Raw genomic sequence first — 16,467 nt, forward strand, 5'->3', positions numbered from 1 at the left:
TTAGGATGTTTACAGCGAGAAAAAGAGAGAGAGACAGAGAGAGAGACAGAGAGAGAGACAGAGAGAGAGAGAGGGATATGATGAGGGGAAAGGGGAGAAAATTGAGAGATGCAGAGTGATCCCGTGTAAATCCCGGCTAAACTCCAACATCAGCGACAAGTGTCCCCTCTCACCACGTCCCTCACACTCACCACGTCCCCCTCTTTCTCTCTCTCTCTGTCTCTCTCTCTCTCTCTCTCTTTCTCAGGGAGGTTTTGGGTGTCTGCCCTTATGTCCATCTCCTGACCCCCCTCCTCCCCGTCTCAGAGAGGAAATAAAAAGCTACAGTGGGTGAAGGATCTCAGTTGAGTCCAGGACGAGCGACACTATCAGCAACATGCCTGAACCCACCGAGCCCAAAGGTACCAATTACTCCTCTCTATTACATTTACATTATACATCATATCATCAATTATAATTATCATTACATTATGGATATTGTTGGAAAACAAAATATTATTATTAATATCTTATGTGCATGATGTGTGATAATTATCCTAATCCTAATAAGCATACTCTATAGTGACTACTGAATACTCTATAGTGACTACTGAATACTCTATAGTGACTAATGAATACTCTATAGTGGATACTGAATACTCTATAGTGACTACTGAATACTCTATAGTGACTACTGAATACTCTATAGTGACTACTGAATACTCTATAGTGGATACTGAATACTCTATAGTGACTACTGAATACTCTATAGTGGATACTGAATACTCTATAGTGACTACTGAATACTCTATAGTGACTACTGCATACTCTATAGTGGATAGTGAATACTCTATAGTGGATAGTGAATACTCTATAGTGACTACTGAATACTCTATAGTGACTACTGAATACTCTATAGTGACTACTGCATACTCTATAGTGACTACTGAATACTCTATAGTGGATAGTGAATACTCTATAGTGACTACTGAATACTCTATAGTGACTACTGAATACTCTATAGTGACTACTGAATACTCTATGGTGGATAGTGAATACTCTATAGTGACTACTGAATACTCTATAGTGACTACTGCATACTCTATAGTGACTACTGAATACTCTATGGTGGATAGTGAATACTCTATAGTGACTACTGAATACTCTATAGTGGATAGTGAATAAATCACAGTGGATGTTAGTAAAGTCTGTAGTAAACATTGAGATTACAGGTAACAGGTTGTAGAATTGGACAGTAAGTGAACAGTAATCATTAATTATCTGTGTTACTGTGGTTCTATGAAACCCCACTATAAAAGGGGTTTACACATCACTTGTCCTCTTGATACCCTCTTACTCGGAGCATCTGGACCACTCCAGGATGATTCTGGCTGTTATCTGAACCACAGTTACATGCCTAACTAGCATTCGGTTTCACGCCTCCTGACTGGCAGAATGGTTTGGTAGTGGATGACTCACCACTACTCCTGAGTAGCAGCTGACAGGAGAATTGTATCCAGGATCGAAGTTGAAGCCATATTCATTCTGTAGAATCAGGTGGAAAACATACAAATGTCAGCCAGAGGCACCTCTCGGAGGGCAGGCCCAGTGGCTAAAGTATCCCTTTAAGTTGATCATTAGCTTAGCAGTGTCTTTTTTTTCTTTCTTTCTTTCTTTCTTTCTTTTCTGGCTTCATGATGCTGAAGGTTCATGCAGACAAAGCCTCAAAGCTGATTAATTTGGTTGGTAAAAGCAGGAGTCAGAAAGACAGAAAGAGCATGAAATTCACTGCCAACAAAAAGGCTGATTTAATTGAGACAGAGGCTCAAACCTACAAATTACAAAGAGAATCCATCTAAGGACTATGCAGTCAGTGTGGCCATTGTTCAAATCCAGTAGGGGTCTGGCATGAACCATACTGAGCCACAGATATTCCAACCCACACATTTGTAAACTTCAATGCAAAAAGCCTTGTTATAATATGCTTGAGGTAGTTTAATAGTCCTCTGCATGGTGGAAGCTGCTATGAAGGTTTGTCGGACTTCTCCAGGGGCAGGAGACCAGTGTGGAGTTTTGGGTGGCACAATATCCAAACCGTGCACGTTGGACGTTGCAGCAGATCTCAGGATTTCTACCAATCTTAAAAATGCTTCAGTGAAGATAAACAATCCACTAAAGAGAAGTTTAGCAAAGGAATCCAAGTTGAAGAACTTTAAGAAAGCTATGAGAGGGCAACAAACATGTGGGTCAGAACTGAGCTGAATTCAGTAATATAATCAGTAGCTGCTGTACGTTCAGGTTTGGCCCTCTGCAGGTCTGGTCATGCTGGAGGATTCTGATATTAATGATCCGGGGTCCTGCCAGGCTGATGGATGGGGCTGAGGATAAGGGCTGCAGGTCAACGTCATCCACTTTACACCCCCTATAAACTACACATCTCTGCTTTCATAACATTTCCCCAACACAGAAACCACACAGACTGACCTCAGTCCATAAAACTCCAAAATACATTGAATACATTAATACTTAATGAGTTTGATTTGTTATATTTCTGCTCTGTGTGTGTTGTGATCTGATGTAATGTGAAAGCAGACCAGACTGACATTGGGTTCATAAAATGGTTAATTACATTTCAACTATATGGATGCTTCTAAAATCAATTACATTTTTATATATATTAACAGTAGTGTATGTGTGTGTATGTGTGTGTGTGTGTTGCAAGTGGTAGTTAAATCTGACCTTTCCTCTCAGTTGCTCAATCTGACCACCTTTACCCTCCCAAATTATCTCTGGGGGAATGTGATATGGACTGGTTGGTCCGCTGGCTCGAGTCTGCTCTTTAACAAACTGAAAAACTTGGCTGTAACAGTAATCTCCTGCCCCTCGCTGCCCCTCGCTGTTCCTCACTGCCCCTAAGTGCCCCACTTACTGCCTCCCATTGTTCCTTACAGCCCCTCACTGTTTCTCACTGCCACTTACTGCCTCGCGCTGTCCCTCACTGTTCTTTGTTGTTCCTCAATGTTCCTTATTGTTTCTCACTGTTCCTCACTGCCCTTCACTGTTCTTCACTTTTCCTCACTGCCCCTCGCTGTTCCTTGATGCCCCCCACTGTTTTTCACTGCCCCTCACTGTTCCTCATTGTCCCTCACTGCCCTTCACTGTTCCTCACTGCTGCTTGCTGCCTCTCGCTATTCTTCACTGTCCCTCCCTGCCACTAACTGTTCTTTTTTGTTCTTTACTGTTCCTCACTGTCCTTTACCACCCTTTACTGCCCCTCACTGCTACTAACTGTCCCTCACGGTCCCTCACTGCCCCTCGTTCCTACTTACTACCCCTCACTCTCCCTTACTACCCCTTACTGTTTCTCACTGTTCCTCACTGCCCTTCACTGTTCCTCACTGCCCCTCACTGTTCCTCACTGTTCTTCACTGCCCTTCACTGCCCCTCACTGCCCCTTGCTGTCCTTGATTCCCCTCACTGTTCCACACTGTTCCTCACTGTTCCTCACTGTCCGACCCTGCCACTCACTGCCCCTCACTGTTCCCCACTGCCCCTCACTGTTCCACACTGTTCCTCACTGTTCCTCACTGCCCCTCACTGTTCCACACTGTTCCTCACTGTTCCTCACTGCCCCTCACTGTTCCACACTGTTCCTCACTGTACGACCCTGCCACTCACTGCCCCTCACTGTTCCACACTGCCCCTCACTGCCCCTCACTGTTCCACACTGTTCCTCACTGTCCGACCCTGCCACTCACTGCCCCTCACTGTTCCACACTGCCCCTCACTGTTCCACACTGTTCCTCACTGCCCCTCACTGTTCCACACTGTTCCTCACTGTTCCTCACTGTTCCACACTGTTCCTCACTGTTCCACACTGTTCCTCACTGTTCCTCACTGTTCCACACTGCCCCTCACTGTTCCTCACTGTTCCACACTGTTTCTCACTGTTCCACACTGTTCCTCACTGTTCCTCACTGCCCCTCACTGTTCCTCACTGCCCCTCACTGTTCCTCACTGTTCCTCACTGTTCCTCACTGCCCCTCACTGCCCCTCACTGTTCCTCACTGCCCCTCACTGTTCCTCACTGCCCCTCACTGTTCCTCACTGTTCCACACTGTTCCTCACTGTTCCTCACTGCCCCTCACTGTTCCTCATTGTTCCACACTGTTCCTCACTGTTCCTCACTGCCCCTCACTGTTCCTCACTGTTCCACACTGTTCCTCACTGTTCCACACTGTTCCTCACTGTTCCTCACTGCCCCTCACTGTTCCTCACTGTTCCACACTGTTCCTCACTGTTCCTCACTGCCCCTCACTGTTCCTCACTGTTCCACACTGTTCCTCACTGTTCCACACTGTTCCTCACTGTTCCTCATTGTTCCACACTGTTCCTCACTGTTCCTCACTGTTCCACACTGCCCCTCACTGTTCCTCACTGTTCCTCATTGTTCCTCACTGTTCCTCACTGTTCCTCACTGTGTGTGTGTGTGTGTGTGTGAGAGAGAGAGAGAGAGAGAGAGAGAGTCGGTGTGTCCAGAAAGGGTAAAGGTCAGGGTGGGATATTTATAATTCTGGAGAGGTGAAGAGGGACACAGATAAACAAATTCATGCACACTATCCCAACATATCTGATCAGTCAGCACATAACACACAGTATCACACCTGTAACACTAATCTGCAGCTCCTGCTGATCACCCCAGTGCACTATAAACCTCCTTATTAACCCCTAATGAGCACTCAGTATTATAGCATTCATTTATTCACTCTGCATTTAACTTTAATCATTACGCTCTTAATTACAATATAACCGCAGCTCTGTTGTGTAAATATCACTAGTAATCATATTATTAGTTATACTTATGCATATGTATCTATTATTGATATTTCATTTTTTTAAATACAAATAGAGAAAAGTGAAAAATAGTGTAAGTATAGAATATGAGCATATATCAGATTTCTGAGTGGGGCAGCATGTTTTATACAGAAGTCTCTGGGTTTATATGACATCTTTTTATATCAGTTGCAGAGCAGCTGCAGCCATAGCAGCAGAGTATTATTACATCCCTCCAGAGGCAAAAGCTGCAGAATAGCCCTGAAGAGCTGAGCCTGGAAATACAGCCCAAATAAATACATAAATAATATATATATAAAAATATATACATCAAAATATACAGTATTGTGCAAATGTTTTAGAGACCGTTTAAGTAAAGAAGAAGCTTCTTATCTGTGTTTATTATGTTTATTATCTCAGTAAAACACATTACAGCATTACAGTAAACACAAACAGCAATTTTACAAAAAGCAAAAAGTTTTCCTTAAAACAACAAAACATCTCCTAATCTCTCCTCCTCATCTGAGTTCAGTTATTTCTAGTTCTGGTTTTGTAAATTGATAAATTAGTAAATGTGGTAAATCAGGTGAGCTGCTGACGGAACTGAACATAATAAACGCATGCTGGCTGAGGAGCATCCAGGAGAAATCTGAATCTCTACACTTTATTCTTCAGCTCGGCTCACAGGATATAAAACATACTTATAGTTAAAAATGAGAATTCCTTGTTACTTTTTACTGTATTTATTTATGTTTATTTGCATCTGTTTAAGTCATATGTGGTGCTTATAGCTGAGACAATTAAGTGTAATTTGCTTTGGTGCCTAAAACTTTTGCACAGTACTGTACATAAATAATATATACATAAATATATACATAAAACTCAACATGTAAACAGATTTAAACATCCAATATTTACATAAAATAGTCTTTTTGTTTTAATTGTAATTTTAAAGAAGTAATTAGTAACCAGTTATTTACCTGTGACTGTATTAGTAACAAGCAGCCAGTTAATTATTAGATAAATTAGTAATTAGCAGACAATTAATTATTAGATGAATTAGTAATTAGCATCCAGTACCAATGACTGTATTAGTAATTAGCAGCCAGTTAATTTTTGGTGAAATTAGTAATTAGCAGCCAGTTTATTACCAGTGACTGTATTCATAAATAGCAGGAAGTTAATTAGCAATGACTGTATTAGTAATTAGCAGCCAGTTAATTACCAGTGACTGTATTCGTAAATAGCAGGAAGTTAATTAGCAATGACTGTATTAGTAATTGGTAGCCATTTAATTATTATATAAATTAGTAATTGGCCACCAGTTAATTAACAATGACTGTATAAGTAATTAGTAGCCAGATAATTATTGGTGAAATTAGTAGTTAGCAGCCAGTTAATTACCAATGACTCTATTAGTATATTAGTAATTAGCAGCCTGTTAATAACCAACTAGCAGCCAGTTTATTACCAGTGACTGTATAAATAAATAGCAGGCAGTTAATTATTGGAGAAATTAGTAATTGGCAGACAGTTAATTACCAATGACTGTATTAGTATTTATTAGCCAGTTTATTACCAATTACTTTAATAGCAATTGACAGCCAGTTAATTACCAGTGACTGAATTAGTAATAAATAAAAATGCTATTGGTCAAATCTTAAGCTGTGATCGAAAGGCTCCCTATTTATATTTTATGGGGACTAATGAGAACGTTTCTCTAAGTGTCCGAATGATAAAGTGTTATTGCAACGTGATTTTGACACAATTAAAACTACCATAATGCATTATGATTATAGTAAACATACTGAAGCATACTACATGAGCTAAATGCATTGCGAGTTTCTGTATGATATTGTTATAACAGAAGCCGATCGAACAGCGTAGACAATGAGACACTAGGGTTGCCAGATTTTTGCACTGGCATCCAGGTAAAACCCCGTCAAAAGAGTGAAGGAGTGGGCGGGGCTTGTGAGTTTTTGGGCTGGGTGCTATAACTCTTCTGCCGATATGAGCAGATGAAATATCAATAAAATATAACCCCCCCATCCTCCCAATCTTTCCATGACTAAATCACCCCCCCCTCCCCATCCTCACGTCTTTAATTGCCCCCGCTGGGTGAGGGGGTATCAGGCTGCCCCCCGTGCCCCCTGTGATGAACACGTATCAGCGGCAGTAAATCTTCTCATCAGGTTATCACTCACAACCCGTGATTTACTCCCCCACACACCTGAGAACTTCTGCAGATGCTCCCCACCAATCAGGAGGCGCCACCCGATCCGGGGTGGAGCTCTAAAAATACCCGCCGAGCTTCCGATGACTTCATCTGCCCTCAGACTGGCATCTCAGCGGCACCGGCCGACAGCGGGGCATCCCTGCTCTCAGAAGACCCCCAGAGAAAATATATGGCTAAATATACCGTTCTATACATAACACTGCACGCAGATATCGCTTTATATATTACTTCATTTAAAATGTGTATTTAAACAATTCAAACCAAGTCGTTACGTTAATATCCTCAAAATTTAACAAATTATTTTTTTATATATTATATTTTATATATTATAAATACAGTACACGTTAAACGAAATAGAGAGAAGAGCTTTCAAACATTAAATAATGCAAAGAAAACAAGTTCATAGTCATTTAAACAGCAATGCTAACATTTTAAGAGTTCAGAGTTCAGGAATAACCCTGTTTTTTAATCACAGTTTTTTTGATGCATCTTGGCATCATGTTCTCCTCCACCAGTCTTACACACTGCTTTTGGGGGACCTAATTCCACTCCTGGACAGAAATTCAAGTAGTTCAAGCTTAGTTTGATGGCTTGTGATCATCCAACTTACATCTTACATGATTAGATTTAGAGGTTTTAATGGGGTTCAGGTCTGGAGATTGACCGTCAACTTATTAGAATATCAGTCAGCAACCGCAGGATGACATCAAGTGACCTATAAAAAGAATGGCAAATGGCAGCTGGGGTGAAGTGCATGGAAAGAACAGTTCAAAACAATCTCTTAGAGGCAGGACTAAAAAAAAAGAAATTCTTCAATGAGAAGCAAAGAAGAGCCAGACTAAAGTTTGTAAAAGATCATAAAAGTTGGATTATAGAGGACTGGAGTAAGATCATCTTCTCAATTTTTTCCAGAGCTGTAAAAAAGGCACCACTCAAAAGTTGGTTAGTATAGATTAATATTAAAGACATGAAAATGATTAAGGGACACATGTGGAATTATGTACTAAACAGTAAAAAAGCCTTATTCCTCCACATAAATCCTCTGGAAAAGCTGTAACTATTGTTCAGCACCTCCAGAAACTCCTTCCTTCAAGACGCTGAGAAAACTATTCCAACTCTCCCTCATACTAATACTGAGATTAAAATACCAAGAGTCTGCAGATCTGAACTCAAACATACATCTGATACTTATTTAGAGGAAGCTAAAGTAGAAAACAAACAGATTCTGATTTATTATTATTAAAATAATTCAGCATGTGCAGGACCACCAGGTTCTGTAACAGTTTTTGCCCCCAAGCCATTAGACTGTTAAACTCCTAACACTGAGCCATATGCCAAAGTTAGTACTAGTTATTAACTTTTACATACTTTTACATATTTCTAACTTCACTAGTCACTTTATTTATAGATATTTATGATACTATCGTAGAAGTATGTATAATTATGCAGATGTACATTATGTACCTTTATGATATATTTATATTTAATATTTATGCTGCGACTTATATGCTTATGTATGTGTGTATATATATATATACACACATACATAAGCATATAAGTCGCAGCATAAATATTAAATATAGATATATCATATAATCTATACTATTTAATATAGTCTTTATTATTAAAACTACAATGTAAATAATAATAAAAACAGAAACACACTGAATTAGAAGATAAAACAAGCAAATGACTACTAGAACATGCTGACTGAAGCTCTGTTTGAAGAGCTGCCAGAGCTTAAATTTAGCACCTTTGCTTAATATCAGATCACAAATCCACATCCTCAGCTGAAGCTAGCGTTACAGATCCCTCCTCAGACATACTGAAACCTGGATTAGTGAATTCTCCACAGGTCCAGGTGAGGAGAACATCTCAGAGCACCTCTACATCCTGAGTTAGAGCTCTGGATCGGACTCTGGGATCCTGTGTTGATGTTGAAGATGCTATGTTTAGAAGTTTGTATAGAATTCCAGAGGCTAACGTTACCTAAAGCTAATGTTATTAGCATATATGCTTACAGACTACCATTTCTGTCTCCAGCCATAAATTCACAGTTGCGTCCTTGTTGAAGACCTGCATTCCCATCTGCTTAGGCTGATTAAATTATGGGATGTTTACTTCTGCTGGCTGTAGTTACCTGTGACGCGGTAAGGCATTTGAATTGATGGCATTTAGCCTATGATGTTACTAAGAGTGACTGATAGAAGTCTTTCATTGGCCAATCAGAAAGTGACCCTAAATATGAGTGAAATAAATTCCCCTCAGATTCCTTTTATTAGTGTTTAAAAATAAGGGTTAATCTACAGTTACAGTAGATACAGAATCACCAGCACTGTAATCTGTTGTACCCATACTGCTCTGTAATTAATCTACAGTTACAGTAGATACAGAATCACCAGAACTGTAATCTGTTGTACCCATACTGCTCTGTAATTAATCTACAGTTACAGTAGATACAGAATCACCAGAACTGTAATCTGTTGTACCCATACTGCTCTGTAATTAATCTACAGTTACAGTAGATACAGAATCACCAGAACTGTAATCTGTTGTACCCATACTGCTCTGTAATTAATCTACAGTTACAGTAGATACAGAATCACCAGAACTGTAATCTGTTGTTGTTACAACAACCTAGCAACCATTTAGCAACACCGTAGAAACCACCTTAAATAGCGTTCTTGATAAACCAAACCAAATGGACACTTGTTCAGTAGATCTTTTGGTTCGACTGTGTGTGTATGTGTGTGTGTGTGTGTGTGTGTGTGTGTGATGTGATCTGGTTGCCATGTTGGTCGTAAGTCCTTATACAGCCTGGCTAAGCCCAAAGCTCTTCACACCAGGGAATTACTGTGTGGTACGGCCAGCGGAACCCGCTAATGGAGTGCCAGAACACTATTCTAACACGTTCCCCCGCAGAACACTCAATACACTCACACTCTCCAGCCCTGCACTGTGAGTGTGTGTGTGTGGAATGGCATCTCATTAGAGAGGTAGGCAGTATGTGACCCGGCCCGGTGGGAGCAGGCTGGCGGTAATGCGATTAGCATTAGCAGGAATAAAACCAGGCTAACACTGGACATACCTGAGTGTAATGTTTTAGTGTGTGTGTGTGTGTGTGTGTGTGTGTGTCTAATCTGAGATAGAGGGTGTGTTTAGGAGGGGGGGGGGGTCGGGGATGGTGCACAGCAGCTCATTACCATGTATAAACCACGGGGTGAAAGGGCAAAGAGCTGACAGTATGAATTATTTTACACTGCATGCCAAAAGTATTTGGACACAACACTGACTAAAACCTCCTAATAAACACATTCAGCTGGGAGCTGGTGTCCAATTACTTTTATCCATATAGTGTATATTTAATTTTAGACTAAAATAAGAGAAAACTCCCTGTTTACTCAAAATTTAATTGAACCAGCTAGTAAAGTCAAGATACCACAGAAACACTGATACCACAGAAACACTGATACCACAGAAACACTGATACCACAGAAACACTAATACCACAGAAACACTGATACCACAGAAACACCGATACCACAGAAACACTGATACCACAGAAACACTAATACCACAGAAACACTGATACCATAGAAATACTGATACTATAGAAACACTGATACCACAGAAACACTGATACCACAGAAACACTGATACCACAGAAACACTAATACCACAGAAACACTGATATCATAGAAACAATGCAAACATAGAATCACTAAAACCATAGAAACACTGATACCATAGAAACACTGATATCATAGAAACACTGATACCAAAGAAACACTGATACCACAGAAACACTGATACCACAGAAACACTGATACCACAGAAACACTGATATCATAGAAACACTGATACCACAGAAACACTGATACCACAGAAACACTAATACCATAGAAACACTGATACCACAGAAACACCGATACCATAGAAATACTGATACTATAGAAACACTGATACCACAGAAACACTGATACCACAGAAACACTAATACCACAGAAACACTGATAACATAGAAACACTGATACTGGGTGTGAGGCTGGGTGTTTGGTACTGTTGGTTGAGGTGTGTCGTGGGTTGTGTAGTGTAGTGATGTGAGGCTGGGTGTTTGGGTGGTTGTGTGTTTGGGTGGTTGTTTGTTTGGGTGTTTGGGTGGTTTGGTTTTTGGGTGGTTGTGTGTTTGGGTGGTTGGATGTTTGAGTGGTGTGGTGTTTGGGTGTTTGGGTGGTTTGGTGTTTGGGTGGTTGGGTGTTTGAGTGGTTTGGTGTTTGGGTGTTTGAGTGGATTGGTGTTTGGGTGGTTGGGTGTTTGGGTGGTTGGGTGTTTGGGTGGTTGGGTGTTTGAGTGGTTTGGTGTTTGGGTGGTTTGGTGTTTGAGTGGTTGGGTGGTTGGGTGTTTGGGTGGTTGGGTGGTTGGGTGTTTGGGTGGTTGTGTGTTTGGGTGGTTGGGTGGTTGGGTGGTTGGGTGTTTGAGTGGTTTGGTGTTTGGGTGGTTTGGTGTTTGAGTGGTTGGGTGGTTGGGTGTTTGGGTGGTTGGGTGGTTGGGTGTTTGGGTGGTTGTGTGTTTGGGTGGTTGGGTGGTTGGGTGGTTGGGTGTTTGAGTGGTTTGGTGTTTGGGTGGTTTGGTGTTTGAGTGGTTGGGTGTTTGGGTGGTTTGGTGTTTGAGTGGTTTGGTGTTTGGGTGTTTGGTACAGTTGGTTCTGTTTATCAGGGTGTTTCTGGATCTTTTCCTGGCTGGATCTCAGAAAGGTTATCGGACACTCCAGACTGAAGAGCGGTCACTCAGATCCTCAGGAGGCTGCTCAAGACTGCAGTCCTGCATTCTTCAGTTTAATTAGACAGAGACCCCCCCACCCCACCCAGGCTCACCCCTCTCCACCCTACCTCACCCCATACCTCACCGTCTACGTCACCCCTCCTCACCCCAACCCAAAAATACAGACAGCTCCCCACCAAACACAGTTATTACCCTAAAATAGCTTTTAGAGTTTATCCAGCCCATCACACCTGATCCAACCAATCAGATCAGCCTCAGCTCAGTATTCAGTTAAAGTAGGAGTGATGAAGCAGGAAAACACTAAAATGTGCAGGGAGAAGGTCTACCAGGACTAGGGCTGAGAGACTCTGGTCTAGTCTGGGTTTAGGGTTAATCTAGGTCTGGGTTAAACAGTGATCTTTTTCCATGAGCTGGATTCCGAAATTAGACACCGCTAAAAGTATATTTAGTACTTTCCTGATATATAGTCTAAACCCAGTATCAATCAATCAATCAATCAATCAACAAAACCAATCAATCATTAAACTCGGAGTGCATACAGACATAGTACATAGAGATAGGACTATCAAATAAATAAATAAAAGACCCAGCATTTCAATAAGATATATAAGAAAATATAAATAAATAAATAAATAATAAATAAAACCAAGATAAAATTCTGAGTAGGAAAAAAAATAAATAAAAGGAAATAAACATTATAAATCAAAAGGCACTTACAGATGAATAAATAAAATTTATTTAAAAATGCATAAAATAGTAAAATATAAAGGAAATCACCAAAAAAATCAAAGAAACGATAAAAGAACGGTAAAAAGACAGCTAAAAAAATACCAAAATTAAAAAGTTACTTAAAAATGAAAAAAGATAAAAACAACTAAAAGCATACTAAAATCATAAAAAACTGAAACTATGACATTTTCATGCTTCATACTTCATGTTATTTATTGTTTACATGTTATTAACATGTTATTACATGTTTTTAACTATTGCTGCTTAGTTTTGTTGTGCACTAAGCAATGACAATATAGGCATCTTGTCTTGTCTTAAATAACTGTTTTTCTGTGCTATAATTATAAATGTATAAAGTTAATAAAACAGCAGGTGTGTATAGACGTACAGACTGGTGGGTTGAGACAGCACGTCTCTGTGGGTGTAAATATTTCAGTAAAGTTGTGTAAATCACCCTCAGCTAATAAACAGCCCTGCAGCGCCGGCTGTAATTTACGATAATTCAACAGAAGCTTTTTACGGAGAAAGGATCACAGAGTGTGGAGGAGGAACAGATTCCAGTCTGAAGGTCAGTGTGTCCCGCTGGGCGTCCGGTTTCGCTTTCTCTCCAGCGCCTGATGTGGTGTCGGGTTTGGGGATTAGGGCGTATGGGGATCAGTTCTCCGCTGAATCTTACAGAATGCACCTATATTTATCCTCTCCACACGTTTACCCCCACACTGATGTCATCCCCAATTCCTCCAGACCTTCTTCTCCTCTCCACAATCTATAAACTCCACTCTCCTGGCCCCGCCCACTAATCACTCCTTCCATAGCAACCGGTGCTCGGCTGGACAAGCTCCCATTCAGTCCTAATAAAAGACCAGTACTCCGTTTCCACTGTGTTAGAGTCCAGTAGAGAAGTGGGCGGAGCTTCTTCTGGTAATGGTGAACATAAGGCTTGTGTTGTGTACAGTAGTAAAGTTGTAGTAAAGTGGTATTAGTGAATATAGTAACTGTATTGTAGTAGAGAAGTGGGCGGAGCTTCTTCTGGTCATGGTGAACATAAGGCTTGTGTTGTGTACAGTAGTAAAGTTGTAGTAAAGTGGTATTAGTGAATATAGTAACTGTATTGTAGTAGAGAAGTAGGCGGAGCTTCTTCTGGTCATGGTGAACATAAGGCTTGTGTTGTGTACAGTAGTAAAGTTGTAGTAAAGTGGTATTAGTGAATATAGTAACTCTGTATTGTAGTAGAGAAGTGGGCGGAGCTTCTTCTGGTCATGGTGAACATAAGGCTTGTGTTGTGTACAGTAGTAAAGTTGTAGTAAAGTGGTATTAGTGAATATAGTAACTCTGTATTGTAGAGTGTTAGTGGGCGGGGCATCTGGACAAACCACTCCCCCAAACTGTGATTGGTCCAAATCAGCATTTTGTTCATGCAGTAAACAGAGGGAGGAGTTCAGAGGATAGTAGACTAGATAGTAGACTTAACTCTTTAGTGGGAGGAGTTAAGGGGATAGGAGGAGACTCAGATTCTTAGTGGGAGGAGCTAAGAGGATAGGAAGAAAATCTGCTCCTCAGTGGGAGGGGTTAAGAGGATAGGAGGAGTCTCAGCTCAGTGGGAGGAGTTAAGTAGATAGGAGGAGTCTCAGCTCAGTGGGAGGGGTTAAGAGGATAGGAGGAGACTTGGTTCCTCAGTGAGAGGAGTTAAGTGGATAGGAGGAGTCTCAGCTGATTAGTGGGAGGAGTTAAGATGATAGGAGGAGACTCAGCTCAATGGTGGGAGGAGTTAAAAAGATAGGAAGAGAGTCAGATCCTTAGTGGGAGGGGTTAAGAGGATAGGAAGAGATTGGTACCTCAATGGATGGAGTTAAGAGGATAGGAGGAAACTCAGCTCATCAGTGGGAGGAGTTAAGAGAATATAACACACTAGATGTAAGATGCTAACACTAAATATTAACCCTTACTGACCCCTAATACTGTCTGCGAGGTGAGAGTGTGTTTATTTGTGTTTCTGTGTGTGTGTGTGTGTGTGTGTGTGTGTACTAATATATACAAATTATATCATCAAATATAATCTAATATATACAATCATTTCATGTAATATATACTTACCAATTTCATTATCACACCACAGAGGAAGCCCCTCCCGCAGAGGCTAACGGTGAGCTAACTTCATTTAAATAAAACCCATATCATTACTAATATGATTATTATTATATTTTAATGTATTGTTTATTGTTGTTGTGTTGTTTAATGTGTTACTTATCAACCTTATTTTTTATTTCACCCACAGATGCTAAACCAGAAGGTAAGTGTGGGAGTTTGTGACCCGGCATGAATAAATTATAACAATTATTACATTATTTTTTTTAAAGCATTTTAAGTCTTACCTTTCTGTTCGGGCTGAGAATTTTAACACATAATTTGATATGAATAGTATATTATGTCCATTAACTGTAGAGTGGAGCAAAGAAAAAGAGATGGGACCTGTGAAATAAAACTAATATTTTGATTTTAAAAAAATATCTTGGTATATCTCCACCAGGTGGTACTGTGATTTGTTTTATTACAGATTTTTCAGAGCAGAAATTATTACTATTCAGAAGAATGTAAAATGTCGAATTCTTCTGATTAGAAGTCGCATAAATAATAATAAATAATAAATATCACATAAAATACAAAAGACTGTGGGAGAAAATACACAATATGTAACTTAGGTTGTGATTGGACGTTTATAGACGCTCATCACAGACATGAAACAGGCCATGAATATATTGAGTTCTGTTCTGTGATTTAGTTGTGTAATATTTTTGGGGTATTTCTGAAATCCAGATATACAGTGTCAAATCACCTAATTTTTTATTAAAGATCGAAGAGTACATTGCATTTATTCTAATAGCCCAATATTGTCATAACATTTATGTACATGATGAGTGAATATATATTTTACACTAAAACAGTACACTGTGATACTGCACTGTGATATTTGATTACAATTTTATAAACTTTTTTAACAGATTTTAATACTTTTCTGAGTTCATTTGGACTTTCTACAGTTTTTTTTAAACGGGGCTGTGAAAATTACAACTTTATGTCTCTAAAAGTGAATCAGTGAATGTAATTAATGTGATTAACTGTTTGAGACCCAGCAGGAGACGAGGGAGAGCCGGGTGAGATACACTCTGCATGAGAGAGAGAGAGAGAGAGAGATACTGTGTGAAAATTACATTTTCTATGTTATGAAAAATGTAATTAATTAATGTAGTAAAAGTTCTAATCACTATCATCCCCCTCCCTCACCCCAAATGTAGGCGTGTTCTGACCCTGTAGAACTTAGAATTAATACATTGTTTATTAGCGACATTAGCCTCATAGCTCCAGTGCTAATTAGTAAGATATGAGCTTCCATTCTTTATTAGCTACATTAGCCTTCTAGCTCCAGTGCTAATTAGTAAGATATGAGCTTCTATTGCTTATTAGCTACATTAACCTTGTAGCTCCAGTGCTAATTAGTAAGATATGAGCTTCTATTGCTTATTAGCTACATTAGGCTTATAGCTCCAGTGCTAATTAGTAAGATATGAGCTTCTATTGCTTATTAGCTACATTAGGCTTATAGCTCCAGTGCTAATTGATAATATATAAGCTTCCATTCTTTATTAGCTACATTAACCTTGTAGCTCCAGTGCTAATTAGTAAGATATGAGCTTCTATTGCTTATTAGCTACATTAGCCTCATAGCTCCAGTGCTAATTGATAATATATAGGCTTCCATTCTTTATTAGCTACATTAACCTTGTAGCTCCAGTGCTAATTAGTAAGATATGAGCTTCTATTGCTTATTAGCTACATTAGCCTCATAGCTTCAGTGCTAATTGGTAAGATGTGAGCTTCTATTGCTTATTAGCTACATTAGCCTTGTAGCT

General features: G+C 39.8%; 1 protein-coding gene across 4 annotated transcripts in view; it reads left to right on the forward strand.

Moving 5' to 3' along the window:
• The first annotated feature begins 320 nt into the window (after positions 1-320).
• mybpc2b (myosin binding protein Cb) overlaps positions 321-16,467 on the forward strand; it is a 45,987-nt gene continuing 29,840 nt past the window's right edge. The window contains exons 1-4 of one of the 4 annotated variants that reach the window (XM_049480565.1): positions 321-401; positions 14,676-14,702; positions 14,835-14,849; positions 15,685-15,711. In XM_049480565.1, coding sequence (XP_049336522.1) covers positions 377-401; positions 14,676-14,702; positions 14,835-14,849; positions 15,685-15,711 — 94 coding nt within the window. In that variant the 5' untranslated portion in view covers positions 321-376. The remainder of the gene's footprint in view (positions 402-14,675; positions 14,703-14,834; positions 14,850-15,684; positions 15,712-16,467) is intronic. The other 3 variants (XM_049480566.1, XM_049480567.1, XM_049480568.1) reach the window with 3 other exon arrangements.

The sequence above is a fragment of the Astyanax mexicanus genome, chromosome 6 (assembly GCF_023375975.1).
Source record: "Astyanax mexicanus isolate ESR-SI-001 chromosome 6, AstMex3_surface, whole genome shotgun sequence".
In the NCBI taxonomy this organism is placed as follows: Eukaryota; Metazoa; Chordata; class Actinopteri; order Characiformes; family Acestrorhamphidae; genus Astyanax; species Astyanax mexicanus.